The sequence below is a fragment of the Heterodontus francisci genome, chromosome 6, assembly GCF_036365525.1.
Source record: "Heterodontus francisci isolate sHetFra1 chromosome 6, sHetFra1.hap1, whole genome shotgun sequence".
In the NCBI taxonomy this organism is placed as follows: domain Eukaryota; kingdom Metazoa; phylum Chordata; class Chondrichthyes; order Heterodontiformes; family Heterodontidae; genus Heterodontus; species Heterodontus francisci.
In genome coordinates, this window is record NC_090376.1 from 27,927,649 (window position 1) to 27,947,512 (window position 19,864).

Below are 19,864 nucleotides of genomic sequence, written 5' to 3' on the forward strand. Positions count from 1 at the left end.
GAACCTCCTGATTCCAGCAATGACATCAGTGTGTCCAACCAAGCTCTTTCAACAGTGTATGATGTAGATAGCTTGCCAAACTATGCTTAACTTTATTACTTTCTTTTCATTTGAGGAAAAATGAAATTTGGTTTGAAATCCCTTGAGGTTAGATGGTTGAGGGTGATCTAACTGAGGGTTTTCACAGGGTACATACAACAAAACTATTTCATCTGCTGGGGGATCCAGAACAAGTGGGCACAATGTTAAAATTAGAGCTAGGCTATTTAGGAGAGAAATCAAGAAGCTCTTTTTCACCAGAAGGGTGTGTGGATATCTAATACTCTGCCCCAAAAGACTGTGGAAGCTGGGTCAATTGAAATCAATTGAAAATAAGATCGAGACTGATAGATTATTTTGCTAGCTCAGGGTATCAAGGAATATGGAACAAAGACACGTAAATGGCATTGAGCTACAGATCAGCCATGATCTAATTAAATAGTGGGATAGGCTCGAGTAGCTCAATAGCCTTTTGTTCCCATTTTTCCTGGACTGTTTTTTAAATCTTTTCTCACTTGAAGATGCTAACTCGTGGTTGGGTACAGTTTCACAGATGCCACCATAGACCCTAGCAGTTTGTCGCACAGAAGGACACCATTCAGCCCATCTTATCTCTGCCAGCTCTTTGCAAGCAAGTTCCCACTCCTCCTATGTTAGCTTAGAATGAGTCTGAAGTGGTTATTTGACTGATACAACTCAGACCAGTCCTGCTCTCATCCTACTTCCAGGTGTGGACCACTTTATATCAATCAGGAGCGAAAGCCCAGGTGTTTCCCCACCCCCATTTCTAACTCATAGGTGCTGCAGCCAATTGCAACAGCCTTAGTGCTTTTCTGGCTGTGATCATCTGATTCAGTATCATCTTTGGCCTCCTTGTCTCAGGAGACAATGGGTAAGCGCGTGGAGGTGGTCAGTGGTTTGTGAAGCAGTGCCTGGAGTGGCTATAAAGGCCAATTCTAGAGTGACAGACTCTTCCACAGGTACTGCAGATAAAATTGGTTGTCGGGGCTGTTACACAGTTGGCTCTCTCCTTGCGCTTCTGTCTTTTTTCCAGCCAACTGCTAAGTCTCTCGACTCACCACTCTTTAGCCCCGCCTTTATGGCTGCCCGCCAGCTCTGGCGATCACTGGCAACTGACTTCCACGACTTGTGATCAATGTCACAGGACTTTATGTCGCGTTTGCAGACGTCTTTAAAGCGGAGACATGGACGGCCGGTGGGTCTGGTACCAGTGACGAGCTCGCTGTAAAATGTGTCCTTGGGGATCCTGCCATCTTCCAAGCAGCTCACATGGCCAAGCCATCTCAGGCGCCGCTGGCTTAGTAGGGTGTATATGCTGGGGATGTTGGCCGCCTCAAGGACTTCTGTGTTGGAGATACGGTCCTGCCACCTGATGCCAAGGATTATCCGGAGGCAGCGAAGATGGAATGAATTGAGACGTTGCTCTTGGCTGACGTACGTTGTCCAGGCCTCGCTGCCTAGAGCAAGGTACTGAGGACACAGGCTTGATACACTCGGACTTTTTTGTTCCGTGTCAGTGCGCCATTTTCCCCACACTCTCTTGGCCAGTCTGGACATAGCAAAGGAAGCCTTTCCCATGCACTTGTTTAATTCTGCATCGAGAGACAGGTTACTGGTGATAGTTGAGCCTAGGTAGGTGAACTTTTGAACCACTTCCAGAGTGTGGTTGCCGATATTGATGGATGGGGCATTTCTGACGTCCTGTCCCATGATGTTCGTTTTCTTGAGGCTGATGGTTAGGCCAAATTCATTGCAGGCAGCCGCAATCCTGTCGATGAGTCTCTGCAGACACTCTTCAGTGTGAGATGTTAATGCAGCATCGTCAGCAAAGAGGAGTTCCCCGATGAGGACTTTCCGTACTTTGGTCTTCGCTTTTAGACGGGCAAGGTTGACCAACCTGCCACCTGATCTTGTGTGGAGGAAAATTCCTTCTTCTGAAGACTTGAACGCATGTAAGAGCAGCAGGGAGAAGAAGATCCCAAACAGTGTAGGTGCGAGAACACAGCCCTGTTTCACGCCACTCAGGATAGGAAAGGGGTCTGATGAGGCGGCGCAATGCTGAATTGTGCCTTTCATATTGTCATGGAATGAGGTGATGATACTTAGTAGCTTTGGTGGGCATCCGATCTTTTCTAGTAGTTTGAAGAGACCACGTCTGCTGACGAGGTCAAAGGCTTTGGTGAGATCAATGAAAGCAACGTAGAGGGGCATCTGTTGTTCACGGCATTTCTCATGTAGCTGGCGAAGGGAGAACAGCATGTCAATGGTGGATCTCTTTGCTCGAAAGCCTCAGGATAGACACACTCAGCCAGCTTCTGGAGCCTGTTTAAAGCGACACGAGCGAAGACTTTCCCCACTATGCTGAGCAGGTAGTTGTTGCAGTCACCGCGGTCACACTTGTTCTTATAGAGGGTGATGATATTGGCATCGCACATGTCCTGTGGTACTGCTCCCTCATCCCAGCACAGGCAAAGCAGTTCGTGCAGAGCTGAAAGTATAGCAGGCTTGGCACTCTTGATGTCACTTGATGTCCATTTGCTTGTGTTGGTCAGTGATTGTGTCCCCTGATTTAGATTTGAGGGGGGCAATCTTCTTGATGGTTGGCCCAAAAGCTCTCTTAATGCCATCATACATTTCTCTGATGTTTCCGGTGTCTGAGGCCAGCTGAATATGACTGCATAGGTGTTGCCAGTAGTCATTTGCGCAGCGCCTGGCTGTTCTTTGTGCAGCGCTTCTGGCAGCTTTAAGTGCTACGGATGTTAACTCGCTTGGGGCTTTCTTGTAGTTCAGCAGTGCAATGCGCTTAGCGGCTATGACAGGTTCCAGCTCTTCAATGTGTGATTGAAACCAGTCTGCATTCCGCTTCACACGATTGTCATATGTGGTCATTGCTGAGTCATAGATGGCGTCTCTGATGTGGGCCCACGGTCCCTGCATCCCCTGTGGGAGTGTTTTGGAGGGCTTTTCAAGTGAATTTAGAAACTTACGTAATAGCTGTAGATGAGAAATTGTGCTAGTGTTGATGCGCGGGCGGCCCTTCTGCTTGGAGTGATGCGGCTTCTTTGGTTTGAGGCTAACCTTGCTACACACCAGGGAGTGGTCGGTGTCGCAGTCCGCACTGTGGAAGCTGCCTGTGATTTGAACGCTGTTTAAAGAGGCTCGCCTTGTGACGATGACGTCCAGCTGGTGCCAACGACGTGATCTTGGGTGCTTCCAAGAAGCCTGGTGACAGGGTTTAGTGTGGAAGAATGAGTTGGTGATGCAGAGGTTATGACAGGTACACAACTCAAGCAGTCTCTGCCCATTCTCATTCATCCTTCCAATGCCATAGCGCCCAAGGCAGGAGGGCCACGAGTCATAGTCCGCCCCAACCCTGGCATTAAAGTCCCCCAGCAGGAATAGGTGTTCGGTGTTGGAGATGCTACTAATGATATTATGGAGTTCCTCATAGAACTGGTCTTTAGCTTCATGTGGGGAGCAGAGTGTTGGAGCATAGATGCTGAGTAGGTGTACTAGACCAGAGGCGGTGAACAGTCGGATGGACAGTATGCATTCCGAGCCATTTGAGGGTGGCTCTGTCATGCTGAGCAAGGCGTTTCTGATGGCGAAGCCCACTCCATGCTGTCTTGGTTCTTCAGGATCCCTACCCTGTCAGAAGAAGGTGTAGTCTTGCTCTCTTAGAGATCCGCTCGCAGGGAGGCGTATCTTTTGAAGTGCTGCAATGTCCACATTGAGTCTACTGAGCTCGTTGTTGATGAAGGCGGTCTTCTGAGAATCGTTGATTTGTGTAAGGTCTTCTGACAGGCCAGGACACATAGTACTGATGTTCCAGCTTGCAAAACGAAGGGCTGGTACCTTCTTTCCTTTTTTGGTCGTACTGTTTGGTGCGGTGTTACAGTCCACTTGTCGGGCAATGGCCCTGAGCTCCAAATACCCATTGAAGCAGGTGGACTGTGGCGGGACAGAACCTTACTGACCGGGGCCTGCCCGGTTTGAGGCGGGCGGTAACTGTCCAGCGAGATGCGATGACCTCTCCCACCGACAAAGGCAACCCGTGGCGCCCAATCTCTACGCCAATTGAGCTGGACTTATAATCCGTAACTGCTGCCTTCCGTGTTGATTTGGTCGCTGTGAGGCGACTATGGAGTGACCTCTCTATGGCGCATGCCTGGGCGGATGTATGGAGGTTGTGAGTTGCCCAAGCGTCAAAACCCTCCTCTCGGCCTTCCTGGTGGGGTCCAAAGGAGTGCAGAGCACAAAGTTTGGCACCAGTATGGCTGCAGGAACTGCCGGAAATATGCCAAAGGTGACACATGACCGCCTTCGGGGTTCTGCTCTGGATTTTCTGTTAGGGTTTACTCCCTTAGCCTTGGTCTCTCCCGAGACGCCCACAAGGCAGTGGGGTTGTTGGGGTCCCTACACAGGGGTAGGTGGATGCCGGGTGGAGGAGGTGGGGGGAAGGGGGTGCGGGGGTGGGGGGAGGGGTGCAAGGAGGAGGAGTGCGGTGGGAAGGGGTGGAGAGAAGGGGGTGCGGGGGGAGCTGGGAGGGGGGCTGCAGGGGGTAGGGTTGAGGGGTGCAGGGGAAGCGAGGGGAGGATGGTGCAAGGGGGGAGCTGGGAAGGGGGTGCGAGGGGGGTGGGGGGAAGGGGGTGCAGGTAATAAAACATTGCATCAGCTCCCACCATTGTCCCTTTTACAATGGTGTACGACTACTGGGATCGGGATCCGGGAGCCGAGCTGGAGTTGTGGGGAAAGTTTGTGAGGAAACAGCGCGGAGTTGCCAAGTGAGCTGGAGCCGCTGCCCGGACCATGCTTGCACTAACCACGTGGAAGAGGAGTGATGTATATAGGGTAGAGATTAAGCCCTGGTTGATTAATCCAGTGTTCCACTATTCGCTAAAACATTCACCAATCTGAACTTCTTTGGTTATTTCAGGCAGTCATTTTATTTTAAATACAATATGACTATTATTATAATTTATAATTAGACAGTGAGCTGAAATTTTAATCTTGGCAGATTGCCCGACACATTCCAAGCCACCCTGGAGTTAGGAATGTAATCAGAAACTACAAATGACAGCATGGAATCCACATTGCACTTAGAGAGATAACGGCAGCAGGTGCATGGGAAAACCATCACCTCAAAGCTTCCCTCCAAGTAACACACCATTCTCACTTGGATATATATCGTTGTTCCTTCATTGTCACTAATTTAAATTCCTGGAATTCCCTGCTAACTGCATTGTGGGAGCGCCTTCGCTGCACAGACTGCAGCAGTTCAAGAAGAAGGCCCACCAGCACCTTCTGAAGGGCACAAGGGATGGGCAATAAATGCTGACCTTGCCAGCATCATTGATATCCTGAGAATGAACTTAAAAGATAAATAGTTGCAGCTAATTTTATCAGTCAATGCTAGCTGGCAGGCTCTAATTTTCACCTGCTCCCCTGAGCAGGAAGTGAGAATCCCCACCCAAAGGCAATGGATTCCATTTTCATATACGCACCACAGGCCTTGATCATACCAATGGGACCTAACTGCTGGACAGCGTTTGAGAAAGCTGCAATGAGCATTCTACCAGACCAATGCAGTGACTAAGAGGATCGGGACCAGAAGTGGCTAAAAACGATAAGCTTCCAAATTTGTTTCTTATTTTTCTTGTGGAGCTCGGAGGAGCAGATGTTCTATGAGCTTCCAGCACATCTCTCACACTCTTGTACAGGATTCTGTATAACAGATGGCTACGCTCTCGCCTCTCGTTCTCCGTGTCTCTTTCTATTCTTTAGCCTTGCACACTAGCCATGCTCATTTGTCATATAAGCTTATTGTCCAAAATTTTCTCAGTATGATAAAGCATATTAGGCTAGAAATTGCTGGCTGTGAGGTTATAGTATGAACAAGTAACACACGAGTATCACATACCTACTTCCACTCATTTCATGAAAGAATTAATATAAGTGGAGAAAGGAATTTGCCACAAGCATATGAAGTGCGCCTACCATAATGCCACAAGCAGTAATTTCCTAACTTTTGTCTTTTGTAATTAAGACTTAGACAAACTACCTGCATTCCACTCCGTGTCTTCATGATGGGAATGGCCTTCAGGAATTCTGGGTCCCAGTGATCCTTATTCAAAGCTGTAAAACCAATAAACAAAACAAGCCTAAGGCTATAGACTCAAGATAAAAGCAATTGAACCAAGCCAAGTCCGATCAGCCAGTGATGAAATGCATGTGGCTAAAACTTTACAATTAAAAGACTTGTTTTTTTTTCTCTATTTACCCCATTCAAAAGGGAATGAAAAAGCAGGAATAAGCTAATGAAGTTTATGTTTCTGTTCTTGCACCTGGGTGTATTGAATCACCTAGTTCAGGGGTCGGCAACCTTAATCACAAGAAAGGCCTTTTTAAAAAATGTAGTCAAAAACAAAAACTACAATATGTTAAGAGCCGCAACACTGTTACTCAAATGCCAATAATAATGAAAAAGGTTTTTCAAAAAAGTTGTTATTTGAATGATACTTTCTCACAAGTACAATGTTAATAAAAGTTTTTAAAAAATGAAACAAGCCATTTAATTACCATCAAAATGGATTCGATCGCTCAAGGTCGGGAGCTGCATCTGTGTCCCTAAGGAGCCGCATGCGGCTCTGGAGCCACAGGTTGCATGCAGACCCCTGACCTAGGTGCAGCAAATAGAGGAAAAGAGGGCATTGTAGATCGCACAGAGATTTCATCCAATTTTCCAGCCACCAATTTGACGGGATGGGGGGGGAAAAAAAAAATCAGTCTGGCTCCCTTATAATCATGCCCTGCTCCCCATCTAATTCTTCTGCAATCACTGCAAGATGATGATAAAATCAGAATAAGGAGCAAGCTCAGGAAAATCTATCCCAATACCTTTCCAATTGGAATAATGGAGATCTTCAACAACAACAACTTATATTTATATAGCATCTTTAACATAATAAAACATCCCAAGGCACTTTATGGCGAAAAGTACGGCAATAATCATGGGGGATTTTAATCTACATATGGACTGGAAAAATCAGATGAGCAAAGGTAACCTAGATGAGGAGTTCATAGAATGTTTTCAGGATAGTTTCTTGGAACAGCAAGTTCTGAAGCCAACCAGAGAGCAGGCTACACTAGACCTGGTATTGTGCAACGAAATAGGATTACTTGATGATCTCATAGTGAAGGCACCCCTAGGTAGCAGCAAGCATAATAGGATTGAATTTTACATTCAGTTTGAGGGAGAGAAGAATGGGTTCAAGACTAGTATTTTAAACTTAAATAAGGGCAATTATGAGGACATGAATGCAGAGCTAGCTAAAGTGAACTGGCAAATTAGGTTAAGGGATAAGTCAATAGAGATGCAGTGGCAGACATTTAAGGGGATATTTCAGAATAGATACATTCTAACGAGAAAGAAAAATTCCAAGGGGAGGGCCCACCATCTGTGGTTAACTGAAAAAGTTAAAGAAAAAGCATATAATTGTGCAAAGATGGGAGGCAGGTCAGAAGACTGGACAGAATATAAAAAAAAGCAAAGAATGACTAAACAATAAATAAGGAGGGAAAAATTAGAGTACGAGAGTTTTTTGAAGAAGTGACGAAGATGATTGATGAAGGAAGGGCAGTTGATGTTGTCTACATGGACTTCAGTAAAGCCTTTGACAAGGTCCCTGATCGCAGACTGGTACAAAAGGTGAAGTCACACGGGATCAGAGGTGAGCTGGCAAGATGGATACAGAACTGGCTCGGTCATAGAAGACAGAGGGTAGCAGTGGAAGGGTGCTTTTCTGAACGGAGGGCTGTGACTAGTGGTGTTCCGCAGGGATCAGTGCTGAGACCTTTGCTGTTTGTAGTATATATAAATAATTTGGAGGAAAATGTAGCTGGTCTGATTAGTAAGTTTGCGGATGACACAAAGGTTGGTGGAGTTGCGGAAAGTGATGAGGATTGTCAGAGGATACAGCAGGATATAGATCGGTTGGAGACTTGGGCAGAGAAATGGCAGATGGAGTTTAATCCGGACAAATGTGAGGTAATGCATTTTGGAAGGTCTGATACAGGTGGGAAGTATACAGTAAATGGCAGAACCCTTAGGGAAGATGTTAGAAGCTATTGTTAAAGATGTTATAGCACGGAACTTAGAAAAATTCAAGGTAATCAGGCAGAGTCAACATGGTTTTGTGAAAGGGAAATCACATTTAACCAATTTATTGGAGTTCTTTGAAGAAGTAACAGGTGCTGTGGATAAAGGGGAACCAGTGGATGTACAGTACTTAGATTTCCAGAAGGCAATTGATAAGGTGCCACATCAAAGGTTATTGCAGAAAATGAAAGCTTATGGTGTATGGGGTAACGTATTGGCATGGATTGGATAGAGGATTGGCTAGCTAACAGGAAACAGAGAGTAGGCATAAATGGTCATTTTCTGGTTGTCAAGATATAACAAGTGGTGTGCCACAGGGATCAGTGCTGGGGCCTCAAATTTTTACAATTTATATAAATGACTTAGATGAAGCGATCGAAGGTATGGTTGCTAAATTTACCACAAAGATAGGTAAGAAAGTAAGTTGTGAAGAGGACATAAGGAGGCTACAAAGGGATATAGATAGGTTAACTGAGTGGGCAAAGATCTGGCAAATGGAGGATAATGTGGGAAAATGTGAAATTGTCCATTTTGGCAGGAAGAATAAAAAAGAAGCATATTATCTAAATGATGAGAGACTGCAGAGCTCTGAGATGCAGAGAGATCTGGGTGCCCTAGTGCATGAATCGCAAAGCATAGTATGCAGGTTCAGCAAGCAATTAGGAAAGCTAATAGAATGTTATTGTTTATTGCAAGGAGAATTGAACACAAAAGTAGGGAGGTTAAGGAAAGATGTAAATGGAATGGAAGCAGTTCAGAGAAGTTTACTAGACTAATACCTGGAATGCCAGGTTGTCTTATGAGGAAAGGTTGGACAGGCTAGGCTTGTATCTGCTGGAGTTTAGCAGACTAAGAGGTGATTTGATTGAAGCATATAAGATCCTGAGGGGTCTTGACAGGGTGGATGTGAAAAGGATGTTTCCTCTTGTGGGAGAATGTAGAACTTGGGGTCATGTTTAAAAATCAGAAGTTGTCAATTTAAGACAGAGATAAGGAGAAATTATTTCTCTCAGAGGGTCAGTGTTTATGGAACTGTCTTCCTCAAAAGGCAGTGGAAGCAGAGTCTTTAAATACTTTGAAGGCAAAGGTAGTGTTACGGCCAAGGTGGGAGTAATGCACTGTTAATTCAGTCCCACTACTCCACAGGTCACAGTATATCGAGGAGGTTTTCCACCTACCAAAAAATAGCCAAATTAGACACTCTGTCAGATTAAAGCACACCAAACCAGGTTTCTTTAAACAACATTAACTGTTTATTAGAAAAGAAATAATAAGTCCTAAACAATAATAAGATAAATCTATATTTGAAAAGATTTTTTAAAACTCCTTATTCTTCCTAGCCCTCAAGCACACAAGCATACATTCAATAACCGTGAACCGGGGAAAAGGATTTTTTGGTTTACAGCTGTTTCTTAGGAATAAAGAGGAAAAAATAAAATGATTGAGTTTATTACATTCTGGTAGGTTGTTTTTGGCACGGTGAGGTGTCCCAGAGTCGAATAGTCGGATGCCACTCGAAGTCTCTCCAGGGGACGTTGATGAACAATCTGTGATGGGTAGAAGTTCAAGGCAATGTCTACAGCAGACTTCACAGAGGTCTTTCAGCAAGGGTGTAGTAACAGGTCTGCTTGGGTTTTAAAGCAGCAGTCTAGCAGTAGAAGCTTTCTTGAGATTTCAGGATCTCCCAAAACACAGGAGGTAACAGAAACCACTCTTGAGGCAGGGATTCTTCAAAGACTGGAGACGATAGGAATCTGCTACCTCTAACGTACAGGGGTTTCTTCTCTGAAAAGCAGTCTTCTTCGACAGAGAGAAGTATGAGAAGTAATTTTTTTTTTCCTGGGTCTTTTTTCTTTTTCCAGACAGATCACAGCCACATTTCAAATGCAGGGTTTCTTTTCAAGAGATGCAAGTCTTCCTTTACAGAGGTCTTTTTCTCCAGTCCCCAGGCAGGTCACAGTCAGATTTCAAACTGCCTGCTCCATGTCTAACTCACTGGTCTTTTCACAATCAAAAGTGAAACTAACTTCAACAATTAAATCACGTGACAATCATAAATCCTGACCCATCATTCCCCTGCTGAGTTGTTTGGAAACAGGCGCCTTGTAATCTGCGTATTTCACTCAGTTCAAACGCACCAAGTTTCAGCAATCGATGTCCACAGAGAAAATCCTTTCCTTAGTTTTTCTAAACACACAGAATTCGAAACTTTCAATACAAAAACAAAACTCTTGTAACACTAAATAGATTCTTGATAAGCATGGGGGTGAAAGATTATCGGGGGTAGGCGGGAATGTGGAGTCAAGGTTACAATCAGATTAGCCATCATCTTACTGAATGGCGAAGCAGGCTCGAGGGGCCGAGTGGCCTACTCCTTCCTGCTCCTAATTCATACATTTGTATGTTTACAGAAGCATTATAAAACAAAATATGACACAGAGCCACAAAAGGAGATATTAGGTCAGATGACCAAAGGTTTGGTCAAAGAGGTAGGTTTTAAGGGGTGTCTTAAAGGGCAAAAGTGAGGTAGAAAGGTGGAGAGGTTTAGGGAGGGTATTCCAGAGCATAAGGCCTTGGTATCTGATGGTGTAGCCACCTATGGTGCACAAGAGACTGGAATTAGAGGAGTGCAGATATTGTGGAGGGTTGTGGGGCTGGATGAGATTAGAGAGATAGGGAGGGGCGAGGTCATGGAGGGATTTGAAAACAAGGATGGAAATTTTAAAATCAAGACATTGCTTGACTGGGAGCCAATGTAGGTCTGTGAGCAGGATGATAGGGAAATGAGACTTGGTGCGAGTGAAGGCACAGGCAGCAGATTTTTGGATGACCTCAAGTTTTTGGAGAATGGAATGTGAAAGACCAGCCGGAAGTGCATTGGAATAGTCAAGTCTGGAGGTAATGAAGGCATGAATGAGGGTTTCAGCAGCAGGTGAGCTGAGACAGGGGTGAAGTCAGGTGATATTACGGAAGTGTAAGTGAATATGAGATCGGAAGCTCATCGTGGGGTCAAATGTGACACCAAGCACTTTTACAATGATTATCTTGCTTTTAGTAACAGCCTAACCTCAGTGATGGTGGCAGTACCAGGACCCACATTTTCCTAGATCCTGAGAGCAGTGGTTGGAAGGACTGGCCTTTCATCAAGGCCACGCTGACTTCAGCAAAAAAAAGGGAGAACAATCCTTGGAGATCAGGGGTCTCTGCTAAAACACTGCTTTCCTAAAAGAGAAATGTAAAACCTCTGCAAACTCATTTACTGATGAGACTCATCAAATTCAAGACAACTTTGGCTCAAAGCTGCAACCACAAATGTGAGGTGATTGCCCTCCAACTTCAGTACCTTTAAGTTCATTTATATATATATTCATGTAGAAAGATGTCACAACAGCAGTCTGGGAATCTGCTTGTAAGAGTGCATCACAACCAAGGAGGCTCGATCACTGACCTTTTATGTTAGGCTTCAACAGCCACAGCATTCAATTTAAGATGTACATATATAAAGAAGAAAATGAACAAAAACTTAGAACTTTTTTTTCTATTGTAAAAACAGCACCATTTGTGATATCCATGAGAAACAATACTAATAAGATCAAAAAAGTAACTAGATGGGTCTTGACATGAGGTTTTTATGGGCTGCAGGATCCAAATTGTAACAAGAATCAGTTCAATATTTATTCTAAGGATTGTAAGGAAATGAGTCAGTCAGTCTTTGCCATTTCACTTGTTTAAGACCTAATGTTGGCTGCTTGCAGAAAATAATTCTTCAGGCATTACACAACAGGCAAATTGTACATATTTCAAAAGCTGGAGTCAGTCAGGGACAAAGGTACAAATACAGGCCTGTACTACAGATACTATCTCCTTAATCCTTATTAAATAGTACAGGCAGATCAGATTACATGCTTTGGAATTATCTTTGACATATGATATGACAATCATATTCTGCTGGCAATGAGTGGGAACGTTCAGGCAAGCCAGTGCTGTATGAGGCTTGCTGAGTTATTCCTAACCTTCTACGAACTTTAAGCTTGAAGAAGTAGTTTGAAATATAGATCAAGGCTGCTAGTGCTATAGCATTTTCTGAATTTGCCCCGTAAAGGAGTAAGGTCCATGGCACCTAAGCAACAGGCAACTGCAAATCACAATTTCTGGCTTAACGTGGCCGGCTGACTGGAGATCTTACAGGCCAACATAACTATCATTGGAACAAAGGAAATAGGAGCAGGAGTGGGCTATTCGGCCCCCCGAGCCTGCTCCACCATTAACGAGATCATGGCTGATCTTCTACCTCAGTGCTATTTTCCTGCACTATCCCCCTATCCCTTGATATCTTTAATATCTAGAAATCTATCAATTTCTGTCTTAAATATACTCAATGATTGAGCCTCCACAGCCCTCTAGGGTAGAGAATTCCATAAATTCACCACCCTTGTGTGAAGACATTCCTCCTCATCTCAGTCCTAAATGGCCTACCTCTTATTTGACACTGTGTCCCCTGGTTCTAGATCCCCAAGCCAGGGGAAATATCCTTCCTGCATCCACCTTGTCAAGCCCTGTAAGAATTTTGTATGCTTCATTCTTCTAAACTCTAGAGAATATAGGCCCAGTCTCCTCAATCTCTCCTCATAGAACAGTCCCGCCATCCCAGGGATGAGTCTGGTGAATCTTCGTTGCACTCCTTCTATGGCAAGTATATCCTTCCTTAGGTAAGGAGACCAAAACTGTACACAATACTCCAGGTGCAGTTTCACCAAGGCTCTATACAACTGCAACAAGACTTCTCTACTCAAATCCTGTACTCCAATCCTCTTATAATAAAGGCCAACATACCATTTGCCTTCCTAATTGCTTGCTGCACCTGTATGTTAGCTTTCAGTGACTTATGAACAAGGACACCCAGGTCCCTTTGGACATCAACACTTCCCAATCTCTCACCATTTAAGAAATACTCTGCATTTCTGTTTTTCCTACCAAAGTGAATTACTTCATATTTTTCCACATTATATTCCCTCCGCCACGTTCTTGCCCACTCACTTAGCCCGTCTAAATCCCCTTGAAGCCTCTTTGCAGCCTCCTCACAACTCACATTCCCACCTAGTTTTGTGTCATCAGCAAACTTGGAAACATTGCATTTGGTCCCCACATCCAAATCATTGATATAGATTGTGAATAGCTGGGGCCCATGCACTGAGCCTGCCAACTTGAGAATGACCCGCTTATTCCTACTCTCTGTTTCCTGTCTATTAACCAATTCTCAATCCATGCCAGTATATCACCCCCATCCCATGTGCTCTAATTTTGCCTACTAACCTCCTGTGTGGGACCTTCTCAAAAGCTGTCTGAAAATCCAAATACACTACATCCGCTGGTTCTCCCTTATCTATTCTGCTGTTACATCCTCAAAAAACTCCAACAGGTTTGTCAAACATGATTTCCCTTTCATAAATCCATGTTGACTCTGCCAATTCCTACCATAATTTTCTAAGTGTCCAGTTATCACATCCTTTACAATAGATTCTAGCATTTTCCCTACTACTGATGCCAGACTAACAGGTCTGAAGTTCCCAATTTTCTCTCTCCCTCCTTTCTTAAATAGTGGGGTTACATTTGCTACCATCCAATCTGCTGGAACCATTCCAGAATCATTAGAATTTTGAAAGATGACCACCAACACATCCTCTATCTCTACAGCCACCTCTTTCAACACTTTGGGATGTAAATCATCAGGTTCAGCGGATTTATCAACTTCCAGTCCCAATAATTTCTCCAGTACTACTTTTTTACCAATACTAATTTCTGTCAGTTCCTCATTCTCACTGGTCCCTTGGCTCTCTAGTATTCCTGGGAGGGTTTTTTGTATCTTCCTCCATGAAGACAGACACTAGATATTTGTTTAGTTTTTCTACCATTTCCTTATTCCCCATTATAAATTTTCCTGTCTCTGCCTATAGTGGGCCCACATTTGTCTTTGCTTATCTTTTTCCTTTTAACAGTCCATTTTTATGTTTCTTGCTCGTTTACTTTCATATTCTCTTTTCTCTTTATCAGTTTATTAGTCCTCCTTTGCTGAATTTTGAAATGTGTCCAATCCTCAGGCTTACTGCTTTTTGGGCAATGTTATAAGCCTCTTTATTTATTTATTTATATTTATTTTTTATTTAGAGATACAGCACTGAAACAGGCCCTTCGGCCCACCGAGTCTGTGCCGACCATCAACCACCCATTTATAGTAATCCTACACTAAGCCCATGTTCCTACCACATCCCCACCTGTCCCTATATACCCCTACCACCTACCTATACTAGGGGCAATTTATAATGGCCAATTTACCTATCAACCTGCAAGTCTTTGTGGGAGGAAACCGGAGCACCCGGCGAAAACCCAAGCAGACACAGGGAGAACTTGCAAACTCCACAAAGGCGGTACCCAGAATTGAACCCGGGTCACTGGAGCTGTGAGGCTGCGGTGCTAACCACTGCTTCTTTTGATCTAATACAATCTTTAACTTCTCTTGTTAGCCATGGTTGGATCACCTTTCCCGTTAGGTTGTTGTGCCTCAAAGGAATGTGAATTTGCTGTAAATCATGTATTAATTCTTTAAATGCTAGCCATTGCCTGTCTACCGTCATACCTTTTAATACAGTTTCCCAATCTACCACAGCTAATTTTCCCCTCATGCCTACGTAGTTTCCTTTGTTTAGATTTAAGACCCTAGTTTCAGATTCAACTACATCACTTTCAAACTTAATGTAAAATTCCATCATATTATGGTCACTCTTCCTGGAGGCTCCTTTACAATGAGGTTATTAATTAACCCTTTCTCATTTCACAATACTAGATCTAAAATAGCCTGTTTTCTGGTTGGTTCCTCGACATACTGGTCCAGAAAACCATCTCGCATACATATCCTGTTCATACAGCCCTAAATGATGACAACCAGTGTTCTGGATCCCATGATTATATGTGATGATGCCTCCAATGGTGCGACTGAAACCAGACAGATTTTCCACCGAAGTTACACCAACCCCGCTGGCATAAGCCCTGAAGGCAGGAGAGCAAAGGTGGGCAGCATTCCTGCCACCTGTTGCCACTTCCAGCATTTCCTACCAGATGTGTTCCATATACCTGTCAAAATATGGGTGGACATATTATAATGAGGTGCAAATGACAGGAATATTTCACCTTATAGTGCTGCTAGACACTCAGAACACCATGCACTCCTGTCACTATGGCACTGAAGAGTATACTTAAATTTTAAAGGTACCCAGGGTATGCCACTAATTACGCCCTATGGCCCAATTTTTTTTTAAAGAAAAATTTGAAATAATTTCTTCAGCTGGCCCAGAGATAACTGGATCCCGAGGCCTGCAGCAGCGATTTCTTTCCTTCGCATGAAGCAGCTCACCGACACAGGTGGGAATGCCATTGGTAGCTGGCCCATTACACTCAAATGACCCTGAGGTCAAGAGCGAAGGTGAAACTCCGGGCCTACTGAATTCTAACAGTATAGGAGCCAGGGGAAAATCAATTCTTCAGATGGGTCTCGTGGCTTCCAGAATTTAACAGTACCATCTCATTGGTGGGCAACACTGCAAAGTAAATGTAGTGTGATAGGAACAGCCTTTCCCTTTCCCTTTTTCGAGCTATACCACATCATACATGGCAGGAGTCCTAGTAACAGAAACAATCACTGGTGCTGTCCAAGCAGAACGTACCTCCATCCAGAACTGCACGCAAAGAAAATGTATATGACGGATTTTTCTTTTAGTATATCTTGCTGAGCCATTTTTTTTAATAGGCATATCATTGGGATCCAGACGATTTCTGAAGCTGTGTCTGTTAGTGATATATGACCATGATTGCTAAGGTTTTATAAGCTGTGACATGCAACTAATGTAGATTATCAAAAGAGATTATTGTCTCTTTAAAGTCTGAGTTATGGTAACACTTATAACTGGGACATGATGACATGATGGCTTAAGCCAGGAGAACATTATTGACTTGGCATCCAATCATTTTGCAGGCTTTTACATGCCTGAAGGAAACAGACTGCAAGGGTTAGATAGTAAGAATGGGAATGACACAGCATAAGAAGGGAAACTGACTCCAAGTGAATTTCGCTGGCTGGGAGAAATGGACCAGAATGGAAATGATTTTGCGTCTTCAACGAAGCTCTGGCACTAATCACAAACAGTTTCTTGTTAAGAGGTTTGTCAGTGACGAGCCAAAACTGCCAATCGCAGGAAATCTGGAAATTGACCTAAGCAACGTCTCATTTCAAAGAAGTGATGTCTCGTCCTTGTGTTGCCCCTTTTGCATCTGGCTGCATTATATTTTGAATACATTTTTTTCAAACTAGTTTGACTGTTCTTCTGAAATTTAAACTTGACCTTTAATATCCTTTGCTACCAAAAATGGTGTTGTGACTAATCAGATCACCTCTGAGAGACATTCATCCCTTGCCCTCTGTAGCTGACTGCATTTACTCAGTCGGTGCTGAATTCCAACAGTTGCAAATGTATACAGGCAAGACTGAGCAGCCTCTGTACATCTGTTGCCAGATTATTACACCTGTAACAACATACAGACCTTCATATTCAAAGTTAAATATGTTGGTGGCGCTTTACATTATTAATGCAAATAGATTTGTGAGATAGACTTAAAAACAGAACATTGTATATTAGAATGGCAGGAATACCTATTGAACCAGTCCACACTCTCCAAGATATGCTTGTCAAACAGGAACTCCTCCATGATATTCTCAGGGTTCCAAGTCATCAAGTCAGTGATGTGATCGTCAAGTTCCCTGGGCATTTATGCTCATCCTTGTTTTCAAATTCCTCCATGGCCTTACCTCTCTCTAACTCTGTAATCTCCTCCAGCCCTATAACCCTCCGAGCTATCTGCATTCTTCCAATTCTGGCCTCTTGATTCTCCCCGATTTTATATGCTCCACCATTGGTGGCCGTGCCTTCATTGACCATGGCCCTAAAGCTCTGGAGTTCGCTCCCTAAACTCACCACTTCTCTACCTCTCTTCCTTTAAGACGCTCCTTAAAACCTACCTTTTTGACCAAGCTTTTGGTCATCTGCCTTAATATCTCCTTATGTGGCTCGGTGTCAAAATTTGCTTTATAATGTTCCTGTGAAGCACCTTGGGACATTTCATTATGTTAAAGGTACTATATAAATGCAAGTTGTTGTTGCTGACATCTTAACATTCTCACCTTAGCCATGATTACGGGCAGTTTTGAGTAGGAGACTGACCTCCATTGACTTTTTGAAAAATGACTTCAGTGAACGGTAGAAATATAACAACATAAGAAATAGATGTAGGCCATTTGACTAATGTTCCCTTTAAGGTATAGTTGTTGTGACCGGCCCAGTTTTTGCAGTGCTTGGTCCCTTTAAATTTTTTTGCGTGGCTGTGCATATGCATAATTTATCACAGAATAAGGCCTGCACTGTACCATTCAGGCTGCTGTACGGTCCCACACCCATGCAGTTTAGCGGGAACGTTGCATTCGACCCCTCAAGCCGGCTTTACCATTCAATAAGATCATGGCAGATCTTAACAAAAGGCTAAGCTCAAATCCCTGCCAATTCTGACTTCAGGAAGACTCAAAATGAAACAACCTTCGCTCTATGGTGATGTCATCAGCATAAGAGTTAAAAGCACTTGAAAGCTGCTATGACACCACTTAACAACATGCAGTAATCAAAGTTACATTAATGAATGATCTGTTCGCCAAACTCAGAGCAATCTACTATGATGTGCAGTTGATATTGATATTTAGTGCTTCATTCCGAATATACACAGATCACCTGTGCCAGCTTCCAACTAAATACCAATGTGTCAGGCAAACCTCCTGGTTACACTTCTCCAGACAGGAGGATGGAGGAAAGCAATACTGGCACAGGCGATCCTGGATTGATCAGGATATTTCAGCTTTTGCACAAGACTTTCTACAAACCAGCATGAGATTAGCCTGTTGACATAGGAGGTATTTAAAACAACTCGGGGCAGAAGTTCCTCTGTGTGGTATTGTAACAAAGTTGTTCACCTGTTTAAAGATTAATGGAAGTTAATCACTTTGTTAAAGTAACAAAGACAGAAATTTCACCTAAATATTTATAAAACTCATCAAAAATATCACACGGAGGAATATCGACCAACCCTTGAGATGGGGTTATTTGCCACTTGTTTACATCCATATAAAATTGCATCAGCTTTACGTGAGCAGGAAATAGTCCAAAGGAAGCTAAAGATAAATTTAAGCAACTTAACTCTGTGAAATAAAGATCTAACCAAATTACTTACAAGATGTTTTATACAATACATACAGTTTTGGATAATTTTGCACATTGTACCTAATTTCTTCTTGGTCTCCTCAAATGCCTGTTCAAAGCCAGCTCGTGCCTCAATACTACTGAACTCAAAAATGAACGTTTCTGTTCCGTCAGCTGTTGTGGCTGTTAGTTCAACTTTTGTGAGTGGAAACATCGTACTGACTGCGAGTGATTGCTTCTCTGAGAGCTCCCGGTTAACAGAGGCCATCAGGTCTTTAATGACGTCATCCAGACTCTGACAAGAGAAAAGAAAAGGAGGTAATTATTCCGAAGAAGGGTCGCTGACCCGAAACGTTAACTCTGCTTCTCTTTTCACAGATGCTGCCAGACCTGCTGAGTGGTTCCAGCATTTCTTGTTTTTATTTCAGATTTCCAGCATCTGCAGTATTTTTCTTTTATTTTAGAGGTAATTATTCTGTTCATTTGTAAATTAGGGAAATGGCACCAAGCAACAAAATGCGCCTCAATACTGTGAAAATGGTTATTCTAATGCAGCCAAGATGCAGCTTATCTTTCACGAATAAAGCTTGTATATTTTTACCTCTTAGCCTGATTTTGTATAACAAGCAGGGGGGTGGACCATATCAAATTTGGCTATAACATTCCCTCCTCCTAATTTGAATATACTCCTGACACATTAAATAATTTTCCAGTGAGCTTGGCCTGACGCACACTTGGCTGGACAGTGTAAAACCTGGTGAAGCAGCAACTTTTTAAGGGCTGCACCTGGTTGTTAAAGGAGAACTGGTGATAATGGCAGAACTAAATATTCACAATGACAAAGTGGCAACATGTGGATAGCGCTGTTCCTTTTGATGCTGAAGAATTGGAGGTCCTTCTGTACGAAGTGCTCTAAAGCCCTATTTGAGACTGATGGCCATCCTCCAGTGAAAGCTGCAAGAGGGGCCATCACCCAGGCTCCCCGTACCTATCGGCAATAAAGGCATAAGTTTGGACTCATGGGGTTGGGGGTAATATATTAGCATGGACTGAGGATTTGTTAATGAACAGAAAACAGAGAGTAGGAATAAACAGGTCATTTTTGAGTTGGCAGGCTGCAACTAATGGGATACCGCAAGGATTAGTACTTGGACTTCAGCTATTTACAATCTATATTAACAACTTAAATGAGGGGACTGAGCGTAAAGAATCCAAGTTTGCTAACGATAACAAAGTTAGGTGAGAAAGTATGCAGTAAGAGGACGCAAAGAAGCTGCCGAAGAATATAGACAGGTTGGGTGAGTGGACAAGAACACAGATGGAATACAATCTAGCGAAGTGTGAAGTTATCCAC

General features: G+C 43.5%; 1 protein-coding gene across 2 annotated transcripts in view; it reads right to left on the bottom strand.

Annotated features, from left to right (window-relative positions):
* LOC137371209 (rho guanine nucleotide exchange factor 17-like) overlaps positions 1–19,864 on the bottom strand; it is a 522,466-nt gene that overhangs the window by 35,478 nt on the left and 467,124 nt on the right. For both annotated transcript variants that reach the window (XM_068033382.1, XM_068033383.1), the window contains exons 11-12: positions 18,592–18,805; positions 6,122–6,195 (exon numbers count right to left, since the gene is read on the bottom strand). In XM_068033382.1, the coding sequence (XP_067889483.1) occupies positions 6,122–6,195; positions 18,592–18,805 (288 nt within the window). The remainder of the gene's footprint in view (positions 1–6,121; positions 6,196–18,591; positions 18,806–19,864) is intronic.